The sequence below is a fragment of the Corythoichthys intestinalis genome, chromosome 11 (genome assembly GCF_030265065.1).
Source record: "Corythoichthys intestinalis isolate RoL2023-P3 chromosome 11, ASM3026506v1, whole genome shotgun sequence".
Classification (NCBI taxonomy): Eukaryota; Metazoa; Chordata; class Actinopteri; order Syngnathiformes; family Syngnathidae; genus Corythoichthys; species Corythoichthys intestinalis.
In genome coordinates, this window is record NC_080405.1 from 21,494,935 (window position 1) to 21,518,963 (window position 24,029).

The 24,029-nt window shown below is 38.9% G+C and overlaps 1 protein-coding gene across 1 annotated transcript in view; it reads left to right on the plus strand.

Moving 5' to 3' along the window:
* Window positions 1–7,478, plus strand: part of pcdh11 (protocadherin 11) — a 215,852-nt gene extending 208,374 nt beyond the window's left edge. The window contains exon 7 of the mRNA XM_057850790.1: window positions 3,418–7,478. Within this exon, the coding sequence (XP_057706773.1) occupies window positions 3,418–3,878 (461 nt within the window). The 3' untranslated portion in view covers window positions 3,879–7,478. The remainder of the gene's footprint in view (window positions 1–3,417) is intronic.
* Window positions 7,479–24,029: the final 16,551 nt, after the last annotated feature.

Below are 24,029 nucleotides of genomic sequence, written 5' to 3' on the forward strand. Positions count from 1 at the left end.
TTGGTTATATCTTCATTGTTGTAGCTCAGAGAATGACAACATGGGACCCATTTTTGCCTTAATGAAGTTAGTGACCCTCTGAAAGGTGACACTTTTATACCACCCAAAGAATTTATACAGTCTTGGTCCTAGACTCATCCTAGATTCAATATGGGAGGGACAGATCAGACTTTGAGTTTGTTGAAAATATCTGTATCATAAATCGTATAAATATGTATTGTAGTATATTCAATTTTTTGTAAGGCATTGTCAAACCACAGTGCATCAATTTCCTTACCACAAAATGAGAGCTACTTTTCAGTATGATGCAGGGGTCTCCAAACCGGTCCCTGAGAGCCGTTGTGGTTCCTGGTTTTAAGGGTCGGCAACCCAAAATTTTGAAAAAGACATATTGGACCATAAAAACAAAAAACATATATGTCTGGAGCCGCGAATAATTAAAAGCCTTACATAAACCTTATAATGAAGGCAACACATAATGTACTGTATGTATCTGTATTAGATATATTAGCCAATTATCAAAATCACTAAGATGGCTAAAAATACATAATGAGCCTTCCTGATTTGTTAATTTTCCCTGCAGTGTAGCGCAACACGTGACTACTCTGTTGTATGATGCCACCTCAAGTTTAACTTCATTACAATATTGATGAATTTTTTCATTGCCTTTAGGAAATTAAAGAAATGCAATAAAGAAATCTGATTTTTGGTGTCATTCTTATTTTGAAGTTTCGAAAAACAACAAAATGGAACATGCATAACATGCCCCTTATCTGGGCATGTCTTTGATTTTCTGTATTATCTCGGTTTTGTTTTTGAAATCTGCAAATTGGTGTTCTGATATATTGATGAATGTCTCCTTCATGTATTCACCTTCTGTGAACGGTTTTCCACGCTTTATTATCTTCCGGGTTGCAACAAAAGTTACAGAAGTAGTGGATTTTGTCGATTCATTCCACTTCTTAAATATATTTTTGCGCTCCTCTAAGTTCTTCAGAAGTAATGCAATCGCACTTTTTCTCTCACTACCAATTGGGTGCTCGGCTGCAAATGTAGCATGCCTTCCCTGGAAATGTCTGTCAAGTTAAAAAATACATCCTTAGGTAGACATTGTAAAATTACCCAAAAATAAGGAGAGAAGACACTGAGTTTTCTTGGCCAAGGAGAGCAAAAGAGTGACTAGTCCCAGTCACCAAAATTGATCTAAAGAAAAAAATCCTCCTTGGTATTTTATTTAGGGGTTTGTCCTAAAATGGGTGTCGCCCTAAGGGAGGGGGAGAGCAAGCTGGAGACACCCATGTGGTTTTCGATTGGATATGTGTGTGCATGTAGGTGGAACTAAGTAAATACACGTGTGTAGGCAAGGGCTCATGTAAACAATCATGTAATCAGTCAAAACAATCATGTAAACAGTCAAAATGACCCAGACACTTCAGTTATGCAACACTGCGGCCATGGAAGATGTCCTCGGATGGAAAATTGTCCTCGAAGGCCTAGACGAAAGTCCAGACGCCAGGTGCTGAAGATGCCTCGGAAGGTCTAGTTACGCAGTGATGCGGCCATGAAGCAAGGCAGTTGTCATCCCGACCCTCTTTTACTTTTTGTAACACTTAAGCATTATACTACAACCTGGTATAGCAAGCAATAATCATTTACTGGTTATATTAGTAGGAAAAATATGGCAATATGTATTATTTATGGTATATATGAGCACAAGCAAATATTCAATCAATCAATCAAGCAAATATTTAATTAATCAAACCTGATAATTACCTCAACAATGTCTTTCCACATTACTCTTTTTGTTATTTGGCAACTTCTCGCCACAGAGTAAACATTGAGGCAATCCTTTCACGTTGGCAATGAATGCAAATGATTTGGTCCAAGAAAGGTTGAATCCTCTGTTCTCCTCAGTTATTTTTCTCTTTTTCCCTTTAAGATCCATGGCCCATCACACAGCCGCCGGTTTGTTTAGCCACCTGTCTGGCATCCCGCCTTGCTGATAGAAATATGTGTCGCAGGTCATGATGAAAATCTTCGTTGACAGAAATGTTGCAATGTAATCATTGTTCTACACATTTTTACATTATTGGAAAACGTTAAGAATGTTTATGTCATTTTTGTCCTCCTACAGAAACCATATTAAATATATATTTCCCTCCACATCTTTTTCCATTTTCAAACATTTTTGAAAATGCTCCGGGGAGCCACTAGGGCAGCACTAAAGAGCCGAATGGGGCTCTTAAAACACCAGTTGCCGACCCCATTTCCAAACGATCACGCACAGACATCTTAACCAATGAGGTTAAGTCTCCAGTCAACTGATTTTACTTGTAAAACACCAGATTGCTGCAAAGGTTTCTTCTTGTTTTGTTGGAATAAAATTCTGCACCCACTGCTGCCCTATGTGGAATGGTTTGAAGACCACTGCTTAGCAATCATATTTAATTCAGCTGTTATGTTTTACCTTTAAATAAAATAAAAAATAAAAAAGGTGGGATGAGGCTTCATAATCCATCCGTGTAACTTTTTGTGCTTTTAGTGAGAAGTAATCCCAGGGTAAAAAAACTTTGTATTATTCATATGATTCTTACTTATGCAAATATACTAAATAATTTCTGCGTGACAGCTTGAAGCAGAGGCCTGAAGGAGTGACGTGATGTTCAAACGTGCACCCTCTGCCCCTTGCATGGCCGAGGAAACAGAACACTGCCGGGATGCTCATTGCCTTGGTGCACACTGTTTTACATTCTAATTATCTGGCTTGACAGGCTTTATTGCCGAGACTCAATGCTAAAGCCTCACTCCAGACTCATTCCACATGTTATGCCAGCACAGGGATAATGAGATAAGATTGTTTTGCTTTTGGCCTTGCTGATATGTCTTCTTGTTCAAGTTTTTTTTTTTCCTTTCCTTACATGCAACCTGGTAATTTTGATGAACTGTTGACTTTTCAATAATTTCATTTCATCATGTTTTTTGGGGGATTCTTAAAAATGAGAAGTGCATACTGAGCCGTGTCAAATTGACAGTGATAAAAATAAACAATGTTTGTGTGAACATTCATTAAATATTAAACACAGAAAAAGGCAATCTGTGATAGAAACACTGAGACTTTTTTCAGTCTAATTAAGCCACAGGGAATTTGTTGCATATTCTAGGTAAACAGATTGTGTCTTGGGAATACCAATAAAAATTAAATGCTCCACTAATGTTTTCCTCATTACAAGATGAAATGAAACATTTATCACAAACTTTCAATTTGTCAAAAGGCTGACACTTAATGGGTCAAACACTGATAAGACGATGGCTTTGTTCCACTTACATTTTAATTCATGACTTCTGCAAATCATCACAATCCAACATGTTATAAGTGTTCTCACCTGGTGTTTTTTATTTTTATCTTTTTATTTCTAGCCATCGAAGTGAACCTCCAGAAAGCTTTGGCTGAGGCGTCCGAGACCTGTACTCAAGAATGTCTGATACTGGGCCACTCCGACACTTGCTGGATGCCCCCAACCCTGAGCCAATTCCAGAGTCCAGCCAGTGGAAGCCCCGCCTCAACCCCTACGTCCACTGCCATCTCTGGTACGCTTCCATCCTTTGGCTTCCAGCAGAGCTGTGTCAGGGGAGTCAAGGTTAACATGGGCAGCCTCAGTACCATGGATGGTCGGCACACGCTGGGAAGGTCTGTGCCTAAAAAAGACGAGCTGGACAATGGGCTAAACAGGCCACAGTTCTACAACACCTTGGATAGACACTGCAGTAAGAAGGAGGACACCGTCAAGGTCATCCCCCTGGCAAGCTTCTCATCTCCTGGAAAGCAGACAGCAACCGGTGGGGGTAGCAGCTCCTTCCTACATGAGCACCAGCTGTAAGAACATTGGCCTGACTTCCTGTACATGTGACTCCATCCAGCTTTTTTCAATGACTCAATTACAAGTATTAATGCGTTTGTGTGGAACTATGGACTTGAGTAACTACAAGTGGCTTGGTTTTACTGATGGAAACATCAAACAACAAAAAATGGATTTGAAACTTTAGAACTTTGAAACCGCTGAATCATAATAACAAGGATAATAATCTGGATTCGGTCTAAAGGCTCAAATTTGTCATATACAGTATTGTCACTTTCCTATGAATAGCCACAGGATAGCAACCAAATAATGTTCCTGAGCAGAGCAAAGACCTCCACCAAGGCCTGACAGTCCTTTTTTGGATCATCACCAAACCTTAATGCCATGATTGTGAAAGTTAAAATATTAACAAAACACAGGACTCGCATCCATATCTGGATCAGCTCAATAGTCATCATTCAATAATACGTCTTCGCCCACGCTTCACCCCACCACAATGTTAAAGTGGCAACAGGCTTAGCTCACCATGGGAAAGAAAATTAGTGAGTTTTTCTTTGAGTATTTGATGTATGCTTAGTAATAGAAAAGGACAATGTATTTAGAATTTTTCTTGTGCCCTGTCTGGTGCAACTAGGTCCTAAAAGACCATTTAATCTTGCAGAATTAATGCAAATACAGTACATTGGGTGAATTAAGCTAATTTGGGCTAAATGCTAATTAGGGGCCCTGGGTGTTGTTTCTATTTGAGATCTAGTGAAATATTGCTCTGTATAATATGCAGCACAAACTCCTTTGGTGTGGAAGATGTTTCGTTTGTCTTGACTGAACATATTTCAGAAGTCTATTTTGGTCGGGGTGACTGTGGAAAGATTTAAAAAGAAAAAAAAAAAATACTGAAAACATTTGAAAAGCATAACTAGGCCAGTGGTAGACAGCACTGGTAATCATTCTTTTCACCAAGGACCAGTAAAACCACGAACACTAACACAAACAAACTCAAGATGTTCCCCAAACGGTGTATGCTCCATCTCTGCCAGCTCTATTAAGAAAGCGCTCACTGGTAAATGTCGTCTCGTTATCTGGCCTTGAAAGGTGCAGACGGATGTGGTTTGAAAACACTTGACTTTCCCCCTTATCTTCCTTTAATTTCTGTTGGTCAAATTTTGTTGCTCAGAATTCTCTATAGTCTATATGATTGTTCTCCGAGCAAACTAGGAAATGTTCTGCACTTGTAGCAGCAATTGGAAAGTGGATGAACCTCAAAAAAAGCTTAATATACTAGCACTCTTCAGGTGTCATTACACACTCCCAACCGATTGCTACCAATTACAATATTTGTTTCTGAAAAAGCTATTGTAAATTTGAATACATATGATGATCAGTTTGTGCACACAACTTCATTTATAATTACAGTATTATTATTGCTATTTTGCATCCGTGCATATCATAACATTACTTGTGATATACTGTATAAAATTACTATAAAGTAATAGAAAAATGATAGAACATTGAGTACCAGTACTTGTTTGAAAGTGACAATGGAGACAATATGGGTACAGTATAATTGCAATTATATTAAATAACTAAACTCTCCGTTAACACCCAAGCCAGGCATCGAAAACACCAACTATATGATTTGTCTGATTCATTTCCTGGTACCATCTTGCAAATCGGAAGCCAGCGAGATGGGGTGCAAGCAAGCTGTTTGCATGCAAGCAGCCATTACTACTATTCTGTTAGGTCCTCTGGGGTCAGGGTTCTGTTCATTGTAAAGATGGTTCATCTGAAATTCAGTCAAATAATCACCGAATATGACCCTGAGAAATTAGTCAGTTCAATCTGAGGTGACTGACAGCCTTTATTTGAGGTACCAATTTTATGAAAATGAATACAATTTAAAAACAAACAAGCATGTGCACACAGCCATACACACACATTTTTAATCAACCTCCCTTCAAACATCAGTTGATGAGGATGAGCTCCCTGTTTGAGATTGATTTCCTGATTTCTTTCCTTTGTCACTTTTCATCTCATTTCTTTGTTGTGGTAAACACAAATATCTGCAAATGGCATAAACATATTCAATCAAAAGGAGCACATATCATTGGAACATCAAACTGATTGAGTGAAATTGCACATAAAAATACAAAAGAGACATTTCACTCCATATTTACCAAACGTCAGCATTCAAGAGTCAACATTAGAAAAAAATACTGGTTTTCATAACAATTTGGGGGAATAAGAAAGGTATCCATTATGGCCATTACAATATTTGAAATACGTCACAGCTAATTGCCTTTTTTATATCACAGGCTAAGAGAATTTTCATGAAAAAAAAACACTTTCACAAAGTCTAGGAAATGCTCCTGATAGGAATAATGTATCCAATCACATGTACAATATGCACAATATACAGTATGAGCATATTTGTTATTTTAATGTGTTTTCTCAACTACATAATATTGTGCTGTCAAATTTCAGCAGCTGCATTACTGATTAAATACATCACTAGGATGTCTCAATGTATTCTGAGATGAGTTTCTTTTTTCTCTGCTTGAACGTCTGTCCAGTTATTTTCTGTAAACAAAGGTCAAATCTAGTATTTTTTTTGTTTATATTATGAATCACACCAGATATACAGTTAAAATAGTCAGTAATCACGCACTCCCCACTCCGCATGATTGATCGCTCACTTTTCCCCGTTTCTCTTTTTCCAAATTCATCACCTGACACAGTTACAAGTAGCTAAGATACACAACTAAATTGTAATACAGCCTATAGTTTTTAGACAAAATGTGTTTCATGTTCAACCTGTGACATAATTTGCATGAACTGTTTGGATTTCCACAAGGGCTTTTAGCTCTTGACTGTGTTATTGACGCATCCACCATTAGATTCAGTGTCAGTATTAATGTTATTCGCTCTTCCTGTTTGTCATATGGAACTAAAGTATTGTTAAATGGAGAACACACACTCAGTTGTTGTAATATCTGCATACAACTTGTGGCATCAAGTTCACAGAATTATATAGAGTATATATTTATTCCTGGAAATTACACTGTAAATAGCACCCCTAAGAACAATATTACAAATGGACACAACTGTAAGTAAACAAACCACAGGCAACACACTGCACTGTGTAAATGGAAAAGGGGGGAAAGGGAAAATACATAGAAGAAAAGATGAGATAGCAATCTCTGTTATGATGTAAATGGATCGCTAGAAGTCATAGTATTAATGAGTGTGTGTATGTGTGGAATGGATGGGGGTGTTTACTTGTATGGGCAAATTAGCCGTCTTTCCACAATATTTCATGTACACATACTGTGTGTGTCTTGTACAAAGCCTATATCAGAATATGATAAGTAAATGCTTGTAATTAGTTGCCAGTGAGTGAAGTCATATTGCTTTAAGAAGGCTTCAGTGCTTGCCAGCAAATCTGTATTGGTCATTTAAATCTATAATGTCTGTGTTGTTATGCCTTTGTAAGATATGCCACTAACAATGATAAAAATGAACCTCCAAATGGTGAGATGTTTTTTCTTGGTCAATGAATTTTCATTGTTCCATTAAATATTGAGTCTCCTCATCATTTTGCCAAAACAATGGATTTGACCACATTCAAGAGACTGCACAGGAACTTGCTCTTTTCTTCATTTTCCATAGCGTGTATCTTCACAGAGGAAAAGCTGACACTGGGCAAAAAGCGGACTACACCCTAAACCGGTCAACAGTCAGTCACAGAGACCATACAGAGACTAACACCCATTTGTCCTCACAATCACACTGACACCCAATGGAATCAGTCACACTGACACTGAATGGAAATCAGCCCTATGCCGAAGTCAGGGTAATGTCAATCCACTAAGGGTTTGCTAACCTTTTTGACTGAGAAAGCCAAAACAAACAACATATTTTAAAAATTGATTAGTGTTGCAACAATTCCGAAACTAGAATCTTGAGGGGTCCCTATACAGCACTAAAATTCAAGCATCTGTATCAGCAAGTATTAAGAAAAAAACCTACCGGTGCTGCGCAATATGTACACTTTGAGATTTAGTTTACGAACGACGCCGTTACCGAAGCCCGAGTGAACCTTCCTAAAATAGCCGCTTTATTTGAATTTGAACACTCCAAATCATCCCTTGGTATGACAGTGCGTCTGAATGGTTGTTTGTCTCCTTGTGCACTGTGAATGGGTTAAAACCGATTTAGAGTGTACCCCACCTACTGCCTATAGTTAGCTGTGATAAGTCCCAGCACCCACACGACCATCATGAGGACAAGGAACTTGGAAGATGAATGAAGACCAGATCATTACTGTGGCACCTGTTACAAAGTTGTACACCAATTTGCTGTACCCATATCCTGTGAATAATTATTGCATACCACCAATGTAGGGTCAGAAGTTAACTTTTGAAGAAAGTACTGTATAATGCAATGTTTTTAGAGTAAAAAATATCTGCTTTAAAAAACTGACAAGAACCACATACAGTAGATTGGATGAAAATTAATAACAAGATATCATTTCACCTCACGAAACATCCACAAGCATTTAGGAATGAGTAAGCATGATGTGGCTCCGATATTACCTAAATCCAATATTTAGCATCATGTAGTTAACTACATTTGATTAATATACTATACTTAAAAGAATAAAATATAAGGCTGACTGTCGCTACACCTCCTTTTTTGATGCATACACTCGCAGTCATAATTTTTGAGACTTTTCACCATTCAGTTGTGTGAAAGTCTCAAAACTTTTGACCTAGCTTGTGCATCTGCCATTCTATCCTAAAGAGATCTGAAACCTTAACAGCAATCTGTGGAGAAGCAACGAAAATGTCTCTGATATATGTGTCCTCTGTGCACTCACATAAGCTCTCAGCAGGTGAACTTCAAGCTTTACACGAGCAAGTCCCGTTCCGACTCCTAACAAGAGTCAAGTCATCTCCTTCGTAACAGGCCATGGCCTTTCCTGGACTTTGTCAACTTGCCATATTATGAGCATATGCTCAGTCCACAATATCCCAGAGAGACCCTTCTGTGACCTGCGCCATTAGTTCTCCACAGTAATTGGCTAATAATGTGACAGTGCCAGTGCCAAGGATGTCACCGCTGTCAAAACACATGCATAACCAACAAGAGCTATCTGCATTTAGAGCAATTACTGCATATTTGGACAGAAAGGACTTTGTGTTGGTACCAGCTAACTCACAGATTGTTTCTGCTCCCCATACAACTGCCCACCCCTCCACTGCCATCTGCTAACAAGCAAACTTATTGTAAACCCACTTTGTTCTCAAAGTGTCATCTGTTAAGGTATCAGGAGAACATATAGAGCTTGTCAAACATTACACTAATTTCCAATTGTAATTAAACCGGCCATCAGATACCTTGAGGCTGTTTAGTCAACAGCAGGGAACTAATTACTAAAATGACCTTTGGAATAATATCTAGTGAATTATTCATCATTTAGAAAACTGCTTCAGAGACATTATGTCTATATCCAAGGGACAATTGGGTGTACACACATTCTCAAATAACCCCATCAATTACTTCAAACTGTCAAACAAAAAGAGGTCAGAACATGGGTAAAATTCCAAGAAACAACATCAAGATCATCTAAAAAAAATCATCACAGAAGACTTGATTGATCTGATCAAGTCTTTAGCGCTTGCTATATTGGCAAAAATATTAGGCTCGAGCGTATGACGTGGCACTCGCGAGGTTTCCGCCGCTATCGCCATTGTGGAAGCGAGAAACATAAACAGTGAGGCATTTCAACACAGGTCGCTCTTTAAAAATGGTTGGAAATTATTGTGCGGTAAAGAATTGCAACAACCGATCGAATAGAAAGGAGAATGTACAGCTCGACGGAACACCATTGAGTTTCTTCCGGATCCCTACATGGAGAAAAGGCGAGGGAAAGGTCATATCTGAACTTACCAAACGAGATGAATGGCATGGGTGGCCTCGATCAGAAGGAAGGGCATAACGTTTGATTCTCCAGTTACACACAGAGTTTGCTCTATGCACTTCCACTCCGGTAAGTTAATTTCGTTTGTTTATGCAAATTTCAGTAACTTTATGCCCTAAGTCGGCCTGTTGTTAGCTATAGCTACAGGTAAACAACTAGCATGCATACATGTGCATTGTCTTCATAAGACATAATTCCTGTCATTGCTAAATGAAAAAGCTGTAATATTTTGACGTGAGAGAGTGGCAAAGAATTTGTACACAGGCTACATTTTCTGCAACAAAAAATTTGTACATCCGTAGTCACAGACTAATGTAAACACACATTGCCTACTTTTGCTAGAAAGATGGTGTTGCCGTTTGCTATGGTCATAATGTGCAGATCCTGCACCCATCCGCAGCAAAACTGTTCGTAGCTTTGTAGCGATTTGTGGTTTCGGAATTGCTGATGAGTGTAGTAACATACACCAAACACTAAATATAGCATGATGCCCATTTCGCGTAGTGGTGGAAGCTTGTCGACATCTTTATTCCATTTGTGTTCGGCTTGCTCGTGAGGGTCAATATTGTTCACATCCTTAAAATTGCTCACATATCTGTCCTTCGCCGTGGTAACAAGTTTGTCTCTGTATCGAACTGGCAAGTTTTCCCTACATTTTTCCATCTTTGGCACTCGTAGTTGAATTGTATTTGCCGTTAAGTTTAAATGTCCCGTGATGCAGACGTGCTTCCGAAATGGCTGCGTTGTCGCAAATCTCGCACGATCCCGTGCTGCTGTGACGTAAACGCTCGAGCCTAATAATTGTCCAAGTGACTTGATGTAGGCCTGGTTGGGGCCTGCATGCTCTTGTGCAGCGGTGACTCTTACAAAGTGATACATCTCAGAAAGCTAAAGAGGCACATGAAATACACCAGTCTTTGGTCAAAAATGTGCAGACCAGCATGAGTTCAGTTGCACTAGTTTTATCAACCAAATGTTATAATAATGTTACACTATGCCATTAGGCAAAACAAAATTAAATAAACGGAGGTAGTGGAAAATAGTAAAGCTTTAGCCAACACTAACCATGGAACAGTACTTTTATTTCGGGTTGCTAAAGTATTACTTCAGTTGCTCATTGATCGGTTAATTAAGGTCATTTTTAGTGTGCTACATTTCATTTTTTAATCGTGTTAATCAAAATTTTTAATCCCTTATTTTTCTTTTTCTGTACGCAAGACATCTTTTAATGGAATCCATTTGTTGGATATGTTGGGGTTCTAAAACAATGGTCAGTCAGCTTCAAATGGACGGTTTGGGTCCTATTTTATATAGAGATGTTGAGGGGCAAAGTTTAAAAACTGACCAAAACGGAACTGAGCAGATGAGTTGGTCGAAGACATTAACTTGTAATAACATGTTTGTTTGATTGTCGCACATTCCCTGAAGCGATTGAAAGAGCATCGTCGACTAATTTTTTTCACTTGCGAGAGCATTTAGGAAGCGTGCATTGTTGATGCGTCAACAAACGTAACGCAAGACTTCTGTACCCAGTGTAGTTCTGCGGTAAGTGCTGTACCCCTGAACCACTTTTGCTAGCATCTATTTTTGTGCTAAGTTTGAATCACAGGAAGGTTACTTTTTAGTCTATTCAGCCAATTGACTAACTTTCTTTTCTTTACTTCAGATTACTTTTTGTGAGGCTGGTGCCTAGGACATCAAATACCATTTGGCAAATAAAAGTAGCCTCAAGCGGTACCGCATTTGTTTTATTGATGTGAAGTATTTCATTAAAGAACAACAACATGCATATTTTATTTGTTACTTTAATTATTACATTCATTATTTCACTTAATTAATAACAACAGCCTTTTTTTTTTAAATCCACTCAAGGTATCCCTGCCAGGATAAACAGGAGATACATTTAAAGTGATACATCGACTAGAATGCATAATGAAATTGAGCACATATCGAGCCTTTTCAGTAGGGAAGAACCTCGGCCAAAGGATTTCACTGGCAACTCTTCGTTCATTTCTACAGACAGTATCACACAGAGTCACTTTGTCTGACAAACCTGTTCCTCACACACATATATACAGATGCACAGGTACAGGCACTTTTTATGCACTATCAAGGTAGTGGCAAATCCCTGAAGCTCTTCCTCTAGTCTACAGACTATTTTGTCAGAGTTTCTGCAGCTGCGAGATGCCTCTCCTACCTTTATGAAAGCGTGAAGATCAAACAAACCAATTCTGTTGACGTATCCTGTGTTGTGTTTGTGGTCTGAATAATGAATTTCAATGGTTAGAAAGAAAGAAAAGGAAAAAAAAACTCTTTCTTTCTTTCTTTATTTTTTTTGTTTGAGGTTGCATTATGGAATAGACAATGCGACAAGTAATCATTATTACCTGGGAAGCAGCGAAATGAAAATTCACGAAAAAAAAAACGATAATCGAATATGAGAAGACTGAAGCCAAGACCTGGAAAGGTCAAATATACGGTAATCTTTTTTTTTTTTTAACCCAATTAACTGATTTTGAGTTTGAGTATGCAAAACTTAATGGTTCTTTTTATATATCCAAACTTAAAAATGGGTCAGTTTTGACCCGAAAAGTACTATAAAAGTTTTAGTAAATCCCAGCTTTGTTAAATCACATACCACTTTAGTCCACTTGCAAAAATGTGGACAGATTTCTAACAAAACTCAAGGGTTACAACAAATGTTAAATGTTTGTTTGGTACTACCATTTCATCAATGCACAACATAAATATAATATTAAACAGAAAATTAAATGTTTAACTTGACCCACTTTAGACTAAATAACATGCTTAAGTTTCCTGTGGATGGTCATTGTCCCTGGTCCCATGAACACAGGCAGGTATGGGATTTTACCAACAACATAGGGTTCGTTTTGCTTTCCACCTTGTAATTTCCTGTCAAAGCAAAATTATGGGGCAGAACTCTGTCACCCATGGCAATGGATTGTATTGTTACACACTGATCATACATTTTTCTATTTCATTGAGGTCTTTCGTCTGCAGCATATGCTTGCTTCAAGCCTCCTCTGAGCTTCGAGACATAGCAGTTGTGGCGTGTTGTGACATGCCATTGAAAAATGGCGCTGTGAGAATACCCATAAAATAATTGCTTTACTTTTGTGTAACTTCTACTTAACGAGCTATTAATTGCATTTTCCTTTGAATATACAGTACTCTAGTATTAACTGTTACATATAATTTCTTGAATAAATCTCCACATTGTCTTTCACTTTGTCATCTCACTTAAATGCTTAATTCACATGAGGTTCACTTAATGTACAATCAGCCATGATTGGACTCTGTAGCTAAACTTGCTGCTATAGGTTATACACATATGAACATACAGTGAGGAAAGTAAGTATTTGAACACCCTGTGATATTGCAAGTTTCTCCCACTTGGAAATGATAGGCGGGTTTGAAATTTTCACGGGAGGTGCTTACCCACTGTAAGAGACAATCTAAAAAAATTCCAGAAATCACAGTGTATGATTTTTTAACAATTTATTTGTATTATACTGCTGCAAATAAGTATTTGAACACCTGAGAAAATCAATGTCAAAATTTGGAACAGTAGCCATTGTTTACAATTACAGAGGTCAAATGTTTCGGGGAATATATCGGGTCACTTCGGTTGTTTTGGGGACATTTGGGCACGTTGATTTGTGGACATTTGGGTGACATGTCCTGTTGATATCAGGTCACTTCCTGTTGATTTGGGGACATTTGGGGGACATGTCCTATTGATATCAGATCACTTCCTGTTGATTTCGGGGCATTTGTAGGACGCATCCTGATGATAACAGGTCACTTCCTGTTGATTCAGGGAAATTTCGGGGACACTTCCTGTTGATTTGTGGACATTTGGGGGACATGTCCTATTGATATCAGGTCACTTCCGGTTGATTTAGGTCACTTCCTGTTGATTTGGGAACATTTTTTGGACGTGTCCTGGTGTTATCAGGTCACTTCCTGTTGATTTGGGGACATTTTGGGCTCACGTCCAGTTGATACCAGGTCACTTCCTCTTGAATTGGGGACATTTAGAGGACACCTCCAGTTGATATCAAGTCAATTTCTCCTTATTTGTGGACATTTTGGGAACATTTCCTGTTGATATCCACACAGATCCTCTCTAGATCAATCAGGATTCTGGAATGTCACTGAGAATCACTGAGTTTGAGCTTCCTCCAAAGATTTTCTATTGGGTTTAGATCTGGAGACTGGCTAGGACCCTCCAGAACCTTTATATGCCTTTTACGAAGCCATTTCCCTATTTATTCTGGCTGTCTGCCTCGGGCTATTGTCATGTTGGAAGACCCAGTCACGACCCATTTTCAATGCTCTAACTAAGGGAAGGAAATGATTCCCCAAAATCTTACAATATATGGTCCTGGTCATCCTCTCCTTAATACAGTGCAGTCGTCCAGTCCAATGTGCAAAAAGACACCTCCAACGCATGATGCTACCACCCCCATGCTTCAGAGAAGGGATGGTGCTCCTGGGATGGTATTCATTATTATTCTTCCACCAAACACTATGAGTGGAATTAAGACCAAAAAGTTCCATTTTGATCTCATATGAAAAGCAGCATGGAAAATGAATGAATGAATGAATGAATGAATGAATGACCGCATCACTTTCTCCTATGATCCTCTGATCATCCAAATGGTCATTGGCAAATTTAAATCAGGCCTCGAAATGTGCTGGTTTAAGCTGGGGAACCTTCCGTGCCATGCATGATTTTGAACCATGACGTCTTAGTGTGTTACCAACAGTAACCTTGAAAATGGTGGTCCCAGCTCTTTTCAGGTCATTGACCAGCTCCTCCTGTGTAGTTCTTGGCTGATTCATCATAATTCTTAGAATCTTTGAGACCCTACCAAGTAGATCTTGCATGGAGATGGACAGCCATTTTTAGCTTCTTCCATTTTCTAATAATTGCTCAAACGATGAACTTTATATCACCGACCTGCTTGGAAATATCCCCTAACTTTTTTCAGCCTTGTAGAGGTCTACAATTCTGTCTCTAGTGTCTTTGGATAGCTTTTTGGGGTGTATATTGTGGACAGGTGTTTATATGCAGCTAACTGCCTCAAACAGGTCAAAAAGTCGGACTCAAAAAGTTCACCTTCACTCCACTTATTTAGGAGAATGAGTAGAGTGGAGGTGGACTTTTTTCAGTGAACATGAAGGGATTTGGGGGAAAGAGAAAAAAAGAAAAGGAGAAAGAGAGAGAGAAGAGAAGAACAAACAACAACAACAAGAAATACATTGAGCGCCTATACTATGAATATGTTCGTGCTATCGTTAGGTAGTTGTATTTCCAGTTGACACCATATGGGGGGGATGACCAAGGAAAAAAAGGAGAGGGGTGAAGTGTACACAAATCAGCCATGTGAGGTGTAGAACCCAGTGTTATGTGAAACACTTATGAGTGCGGATATTTAGACATCCTATTCTATGCTGCCTGATCGCTAATCCTGGCACCGATAGTTTCTCTACTTGAGTGTGTCTAATTGCATCTGGTCATGCATGAATTCCATCGTACCTGTGCAGAGGTTGCGCTAGACTTTTTCGTTGTCTGTCATTTTGACTGACAGGGTCATAAAAATCCGGTCGTAATATATTTTTACCCGTCACTTAAATTTTTAAAATGATGATAATGACATTGTGGTGACCCTTTGTTTGGCATAATTCACCTTCCGTACTTGTGTGTCCATTTGGCCGAGCGCGTTACCGGCTACGACACAGTCACGTGACAGAGACACTTAAGAGCCGCGCGCGTTCCGGCTTGAATAGAGAGTTCACAGAGAGCAGCAGAGCTACAGCGGCTGGACACAGCAATTCGAGCTAACAAGACTCTTAAGGAGGCATACCGCTTCAACATATTCAATAGTATTTAGTTTTCATTCATCTTAAATTAATATTCTGTCCGAACAAGCTTAACTGAGAATCCACACCGTGCCATCATCACACATCAAGCAGATGAGGTTACATATGGAACAATGAAATTAACAGTTCACCTGCTGTGGCCTGAACGCAGTCTTCCTCTTGGTGCGCATGGACTTGAATTGCGTGCCCGCTTGTGCAGTCCCTGTTTTTTCACCTCTTTTATCAACACCATCGTCGTTTTGGGGCTTTTTGAAGAAACTTCGGACACTCAGTTGCCTTGACATTTTTCAGAATAAGGCCAACGACGTCATGCATCAAGAGAGACAATAGCTAATTAATATGCTCACTCGCCACCCTGTGGTCTGGGGTGTGAATTGCAACCTGTCAAAATGACAGATGGTGTTTAGTTTTTTCCGTCACCGTTTTAAAAAATCGGTCAACGACGGAAAATATTCGGTTAACGCGACCCCTGTACCTGTGATACACCTTCAGAAGAGTGGAAAATGCCACACGGGAGCTGCCCCAGGGCCACGCCCACCGAAACAACGCACCCGGAGCACGTGACACCCGGCCGAACCACCGGCACCCAGGCAGCGACCCGTGCCGGGGCGCAGAGACGATATCGGGCAGAAAAGAGAGGGGAAGCTGGAAGCAGGAGAAGCCGCCACGGGGGAGCAGCCCAGGCAGAGAGGAGGCCACGCCCTGGGAGCCACGCCATAGAGAAAAAGTGTGGGACCCACCTACCGCCCTGTTTCTGTGGCTGCTAGGTCCCCGACTGGCAGCCATTACCCACCACCGTGATGGCGATTTGGTGGGAAGGGTAGTGCAGTGTATGCATCAAAATAGTAGAGCCCGGCAAAGGGCAGTGGGACCGAAGTTCTTCTCAGCCGCCCGTCCCACCGCCCCTCGCCGGTTTTCCCCCATAGAGAAAATGTATGAGGTACTTTAAAAGAGGTGCGGGAATGGGAGGGCCTGCGGTGAGGAGGCAGTTGTGATGATAGCCCCCCCACCCCCCACAACAGGTCCCAGCCATCCCACAACCTTGGTGTACGATGCATTAAAATCAAGGGGGAGCCAGCCCGGGACTGTATGGCCCTGTTCCAACTTTCCCTGAAGGCATGAATGAATGTGTGGGTGCCAAGGTGGAAGATACTTACAGTGCAAAGTGAAGAGTGTGTCAATTAAGAGGCAGGCTCCCGCAGGCGTGGCCCCATCCACCAGAACCACTGGCCGCAAAGCGAGAGAAGCACCAGATCCTTGACCAACTGTCGCCCCAGACTACCCCGAGAACCTTCCCCACCGTCGCCCGGGCACCCACCCCGCACAGGCACCACAACGAGCGCCGGAGACCAGGGGATACCCAACCCCAGGTCCCATGGGCCCCTAGAGACCCCAACGATGGAGGTGGACTTTTTAAAGGTGACTAACAGATCTTTGAGGCTCACAATTCGCACTAATAGACAAGTGTTCACATACTTATTTGCAGCAGTATAATACAAATAAATTGTTAAAAATTCATACATTGTGATTTCTGGATTTTTTTTTTAGATTGTCTCTCACAGTGGACAAGCACCTACCATGAAAATTTCAAACCTGCCCATCATTTTGAAAGTTGGAGAACTTGCAAAATTGCAGGATGTTCAAATACTTATTTTCCTCGCTGTATACCTTGTCCAGGATGTCTCTTCATCATTGAGCTGTACACCAAGTTGTTCTTCTCTCTTCTCCGACTACATAAAAAAGGTAATCCTTGAGTCTGAATGTAATCATCTTTCATAGCTCAATATGCCAAGCACAGCCTACACAGCCTGTATGTCGTAAGAAGTAATACCTTTTCTTACAGAGCAAAAATCCCAACATATTTTCACCAACCAATTCGCAGACCACATGTGTGCAGAATTCTGTATGGAGAATTTATCCATATAGATGACCGATCAAATATGATCCCCTCTAAAGTGGCCAATGGGAGTGGAGCGAAATTCCCTCACATTCGACTAGATTGCAAATGTCAATGTCAACCCTTGATTAGCAGGCTATTTGGTCATGGCCACACTCAGTGTGTTATGTGCAGGTCCACATAACAGAGACACTAGTCAGAAAGTCCATTTTATTAACTACAGTGGCGCATGCGGGTGGAGTGTGGGGACAACCGGGTATGTTGTCCCGGGCCTCAGGACCATAAAGGCCCCTGAATGACCCTTAATTTACTTTACATTCACATATTTATTTTTATTTAAATCATTGTCTGATTAAATATGGTGTTCTACTCGATATATACTTCAAAACTTTAACATGTTAAATATTTCACATACATATTTGTTTCCTTTTTTTGCACAACGCCCCACCCTCCACCCATCCACTCTATCAAAGCAGAGAATGGTTTGACCCCGCTCTGGCGCACTCAAGTGCTACGCATTTTCTTGTCTTTGCCAGTGACTGTAGCTGGAGGAGAGCAAGCCTTCAGTAAAATGAAAATAATAAAAAACTACCTACGCGCCACCATATCACAGGGCAGGCTTAACAACCTAGCCATTGTAACCAAACTGCCCTTTATGGTAAGTTGTGGTGCTCTCAACTCAGCACTGTAGCGTGGAGAGGACAGACGATTTACTTGGCTCGTTCGTCACCAGTTCGTCCGGGTCTTCCTTCAGGAAGGTGGCGATGTGCATAAAAACGTAGAGACACGTCGGATGGCTTTTTGCTGGAACTTTTATTAACAATGGGGGACTCACAGCCACTAAACTCAGCGCTACCGCGCAACAACTCTCAACAACTCCAATCTCACCCCTTTGCGCTTGCCCACCTCTTTGTCTGCACCAAATTGGTAAAGCCGGTCATATTCTAGGGGACAGCGGCCCCTTGGGGATGCCGGTCACACCATGCTCTCCATTGAGCGTGAGCTCGCTCAAAAACTAGATTTCACTGATGTTATAAATGACTTTTCTGTCAAAAAATCTAGGCACATCACTGTCTGGGGGCTTGATAACTCCAGGGATGTGGAGGGGGCAAGCACAGGATGTTGAGTTATACCGTTTTGTTGCTTAGCAGGCAGGCATTGTACTCTCAGTAGTATTGTATTGTAGCCGACATGGGACAATAGATGGAAATTGTCTGTTTACATTGTGTCACATCACATTACGGTCTGTTAAACTTAACTGTCCATCTCAAATTATATAATTTGAAAACTTACACTGTCATTGCTTGCAAAGCGTTAAAGTACTGCATATGTTGTCGTGACAAGCCGGTGGCAGGGGTGAGGTGGGGGGCCTATAATAGTCTCTTGTCCCCGGGCCCCTGCAAGTCTGTTGACAGACCTGCTCCTGGCACCACAGTATTGGGGCAATAGCCAGACCTATGGCATCCAAACATGCTGTAGCTTGCAACAATACAGTACCAATGCACTTTGATGAACTGTTTGGAACAATAAGAATGTTTTCCATGTATAGTAATTGGGTCAACATGCACAAAAGCACTTGAATGGTCATTTTGACTTTCCAAGGCAGCATTATTCTAGACAAACCATGCTTACTTGCAAGACCATCAATTGAACAATGGAAAGGAAAATGCATGGTAGGATGAAAAGAAAGACACAACAAGGGAAAATCAATATAGCAATTACGTGTGCAGATAATGGACATCAAGGTGTTATTTGGAGTGACTGAGAACAAGAAGTGACATAAAGCCAATTTGGATAGACCATGCATTTCATTGTCTCCCATCCAGTACATGCAACATGGATTTATCCCTCGCTTCTTCGCGGCTCAACTTTCACTTTCACACTACTTTGCGGTGTTTCACTTTATGTGTTCGATTCTGGTACCCAATAACGATAATTGAGAGATCACTTTTTTTGTCACCAGGCTAATAAAAACATCTTTTTTGTTGACTTTTTCTTTGTTTTTAAATATGTTAAATACAATTGAACAAAACTTGTTTGAATGTGTATTGGCCGCTCATTTGATTGATGTTCAAGTATTGTAGCAACTGACTGCTGTATTATTTTTCTGAAAATATTAAAGTTAAAATAAAACCATTATTAAAGTCAGATTTGGGGATTTTGATATATTATGGAATCAAACAAATGTGTATCTGTCAAGATGAGGATTGAATTTTGAAAACATTTCATAAATAAAACATTTTAAACAACAACACTCATCCCTAATCATTTCCATTAATTGTGTGTGTTGCACTGTATTGAAAATATGCTTTTGTTGCTTGATTTCTGTGGAATTATTTTCAAAGTTTCTTAAAGTGAACCTCGGACCTAAAGACTTGTAAGCTCTAATAAGCTACAATTGCTTCTCTTTTACTAAAATATGTAATTAGAAAGACATAAAATATTGCCATTGATTTAAAAATCGATAATATTTAGAACATATTTTGACCTACAGAGGGCGCCATGTTTTTATAACTGCAGTGGATGTTCGCGGTGATGACCTAGATTGTCACTGTAACTTAATAAATACTACTTGGTTACTTGAATTCCTTCTATGCGGCGAGAGGTCCAACACATGCACTCATCGGTTAAAAGCGGCGAGTACTTACTATTTGTGTTTTTATTGAGTCTTTAATTACCTTTTCATTGCTTAAAAATACTTTTTGCATGTGTTTCCCTCTCATAGTTTTAAGCATTGTTTTCTTATGGTAGATTTAAAGCAGATTGTTGATTGTTGATCACATTAGTCACGTAGCATATTTAACCACTCTTATTTGGTATTACTATGTTAAAGTATTTTCTTAAAGTGTCTTTAGTATGTTCTGTCTATATGCATCTAAACAAAACAAGCTGAAAGTGCACGGTAGTACTTCGGATGTCAAATTCTCATCTTGTTGGACGTTTCACCGTTCTGGCACATTTTCGCAGAACGTTTTTTTTTTTTGTCTACTCTGATCTCGTCTCATCCCATTTTTCCTGTTCATTTTGCTTTTGCTGCTCATTTTGTGAAATATCGACAGTGCTGTCATGCTCATTATTGTTCCTCTTGGATTTAAATTGAAAGGGTTGAACAGATGACATATGTATATCACTAGATTCATACTCTGGAAGCCCGGCAGCATAACCATGTGAGGTCACCGCCCTGCGATGTCAACAACAAAGGGGACCTACTAGTTAAACTTATTTTACAAATTATATAAAAAACAAAAACATCAAGAAGGGTTTCAATATCCAATCATTTTAACTCATAATAACATTTATCTTTTAAGATCTACAAGTCTTTCTATCTGTGTTTCCCTTTTAACAAATATTTAATGATTTTATCATTTTCATCATTTACTAAATTAACATCATTATCATCTCTAAACCATTAACTTATATATGTAACTTATCATTTCAGACAGGTATTTTCCTGATAAAATGAAAATAGCTAAAGTTATACCTTTGTTGAAGAGTGGGGGAGCAGACATCACTTTACAAATTACAGGCCTGTATCTTTATTGTCACAATTCTCAAAAATACTTGAAAAAGTCTTTAATAAAAGGTTGGATGCATTCCTTGATAAAAACAATATTCTTGCTGTATGTCAATATGGTTTTCGTTCAAATAGATCAACGACAATGGCACTGATAGAAACAACAGAAGAAATCACAAAATCCATAGATGAGAAACAACATGCTATAGGAATATATATTGACTTAAAAAAGCATCTGATACCATTAATCATCAATTATTAATCAGAAAATTAGATAAATATGGTATTAGGGGAATAGTATTAGATTGGGTTAGGAGCTATTTATCTAATAGGAGACAATTTGTTAAACTAGGGGATTTTTGTTCTTCTAACCTGGATATTGTGTGTAGGGTACCACAAGGGTCGGTGTTGGGACCCAAATTGTTTATTTTGTATATTAATGACATTTGCAATGTGTCTAAGTTATTGAAATTGGTTCTTTTTGCAGATGACACAAATAATTTTTGTTTAGGAGAGAATTTAAAGAAATTACAGAGAGATTTTATGAATGAAATGGTTAAATTGAAAATTTGGTTTGATTATAATAAATTATCATTAAACTTAGGAAAAACAAAATTCATGTTGTTTGGTAATAATAAAAGTAATTCACAGGCATGTATTTCTATTGAAGGTGTGGACATTGAGAGAGTTTCTGAAATCAAATATCTTGGCGTCGTCAATGACGAAAAACTCAATTGGAAACCACATATTAAATATTTGCAAAATAAAATATCAAGGAGTATTTCAGTAATAAATAAAGCAAAATTGTTTTTAGATTTTGATTCTCTCTATATTTTGTACTGTTCTTTAGTTCTTCCTTATTTAACTTAGTGGAAGTCTGGGGAAATACTTACAAAACCTCACTGCAATCTCTATCTATTCTTCAAAAAAAGAGCAATACGTGTTATTCATAAGAAAGGATATGTGGACCATACTCACTCACTTTTTTTTTGATTCAAAGATTTTAAAATTTGCTGATTTGGTTGATTACCGAACAGTACAAATTATGTTCAAGGCAAAAAATAATAAATTGCCTGGTAATATTCAACAATTGTTTAATTTAGAAGACGCGCATTATAATCTAAGGAGGAAGAACAGAACAACAATGAGAGGTTTCAGCATATCAGTTTGTGGAGTAAGGCTATGGAATGCTCTGAATGTAGAGTTAAAAGAATGTCAAAATATTTATCAATTCAAGAGAATGTTTAAACAGGCAATATTTCAGTGTTACATGTGTGAACCTGTGCAATGATGGTTTTGAAGTTTGTATTTATTTACTTATTGATTATTTTGTTATATTGATATGCATGTACAGTTTTGAATTGTATGGAGGTACGTCTTATGTATAAAATTCATTTGTATTTTGAATGTGTAGGGGTGGGGACCTTATAAGCTATGCTTCTTCTCACTCCTTTTCAGATGTTTTTGTTATTTCAAATAATAATTTTTGTGTGGATTATTTTGTCTTAACACCTGAAATAAACAATCAATCAATCAATCATTAATACATAAATGGCAGTGAAACAGATACAAAGAGTACTTGCTTAAGCCATTTGAGATGTTGATGTACTTTTTTTTTTTTTCCTTTCTTTTTTTTTTTTTTTAATTCATTTAATTTCAGGCAGTTACATTCATCTTCACGAATTCAGGTCTTTGCTTTCAAGAAACACAGAGAAAAAAAAAACGAAACAAAACACTCTTCACTTGTTAAAATGACAACTTCATTTGCTGCAATTTTTTTAAGTGGTATTTGTGTGGTATTATTTGATTCTCAGAGCAGCCCTAACACGCCTTCATCCAAAAAAGCTAATATCCATCCATCCAGCTATCTATCCACCCATCCTTCTATCTAATATCACTACGGACTATAGTCACTTCTTCCCATTTATTCATAGGGCATATCATAGACAGACAACCATGTCTGTGCTCAATCACACTGCCACTGAGTGGGAATTGGTAAAAACTCAGTAGTACAATATACTGTACAACATAATTTAAAACTACATTTGAAAAGTAACAAAGAGGGAAATGGAAGAAAAACACTCATGCGTGCACGCACACATACAGTACTTCTATACTACCTGTTCCAACAAGGTCACCTCTAGCTCTGGCAGGCTTCACAGGTGGGTCAGAGATCTTGATTTGATAACTGGAGGGAGTTTAGAGAAGAGGCATTTGACAAGCATGACAGTGCACTGACAGGCCTCATTGGACCATGATTAATGACTGACACCTCTGTCACCTGCCTCATACAGAATGCAAATTCAACTATAGGTGAAAATTACCCTTCTGCTGCCCGTAATTGGATGTGGGAACTACCACTTGAAACAAGAACATGACTTTTCCTGCTGAAACAAAGCATTTTCGGAGAGAAGCTGCAAGAGTGAAAATGATTGAAAATGACCAGCAGCAAATCTTTCTAATTTGTTGTAACAAATTGACATTTAGCAGTGAGTCTGGGGACGTGGGAGTCAGCGTTTATCCCTTGAATTAAAAAGTCACCTCCTGTGCCATTTTACTTGCTTCTGCAACACACGTCATTATGTCCTGAAAGTTTAATGAAAGTTGAAGTAAAATATTTTTGTATTTATTTTTTTATTTTTTTATTTTTGCAAAAGGTTGACATTGATTAGTTGCTCCAGGTGGGCTTCTACAGTGTTTCAAAATATATGCATGGTAAAGATAGCTCATGTTTGTCAGCAAGAGTTTTTACATGAAAATTTAGTGTTCCTTCTCAAGGGCTTTTCTGTATCTGAATACAGTGGAAAATTAGGAGCTCATCAAACATCATGTATGCATTATGGTTAAGAAAACAGTTGTAAACAGTCTTTA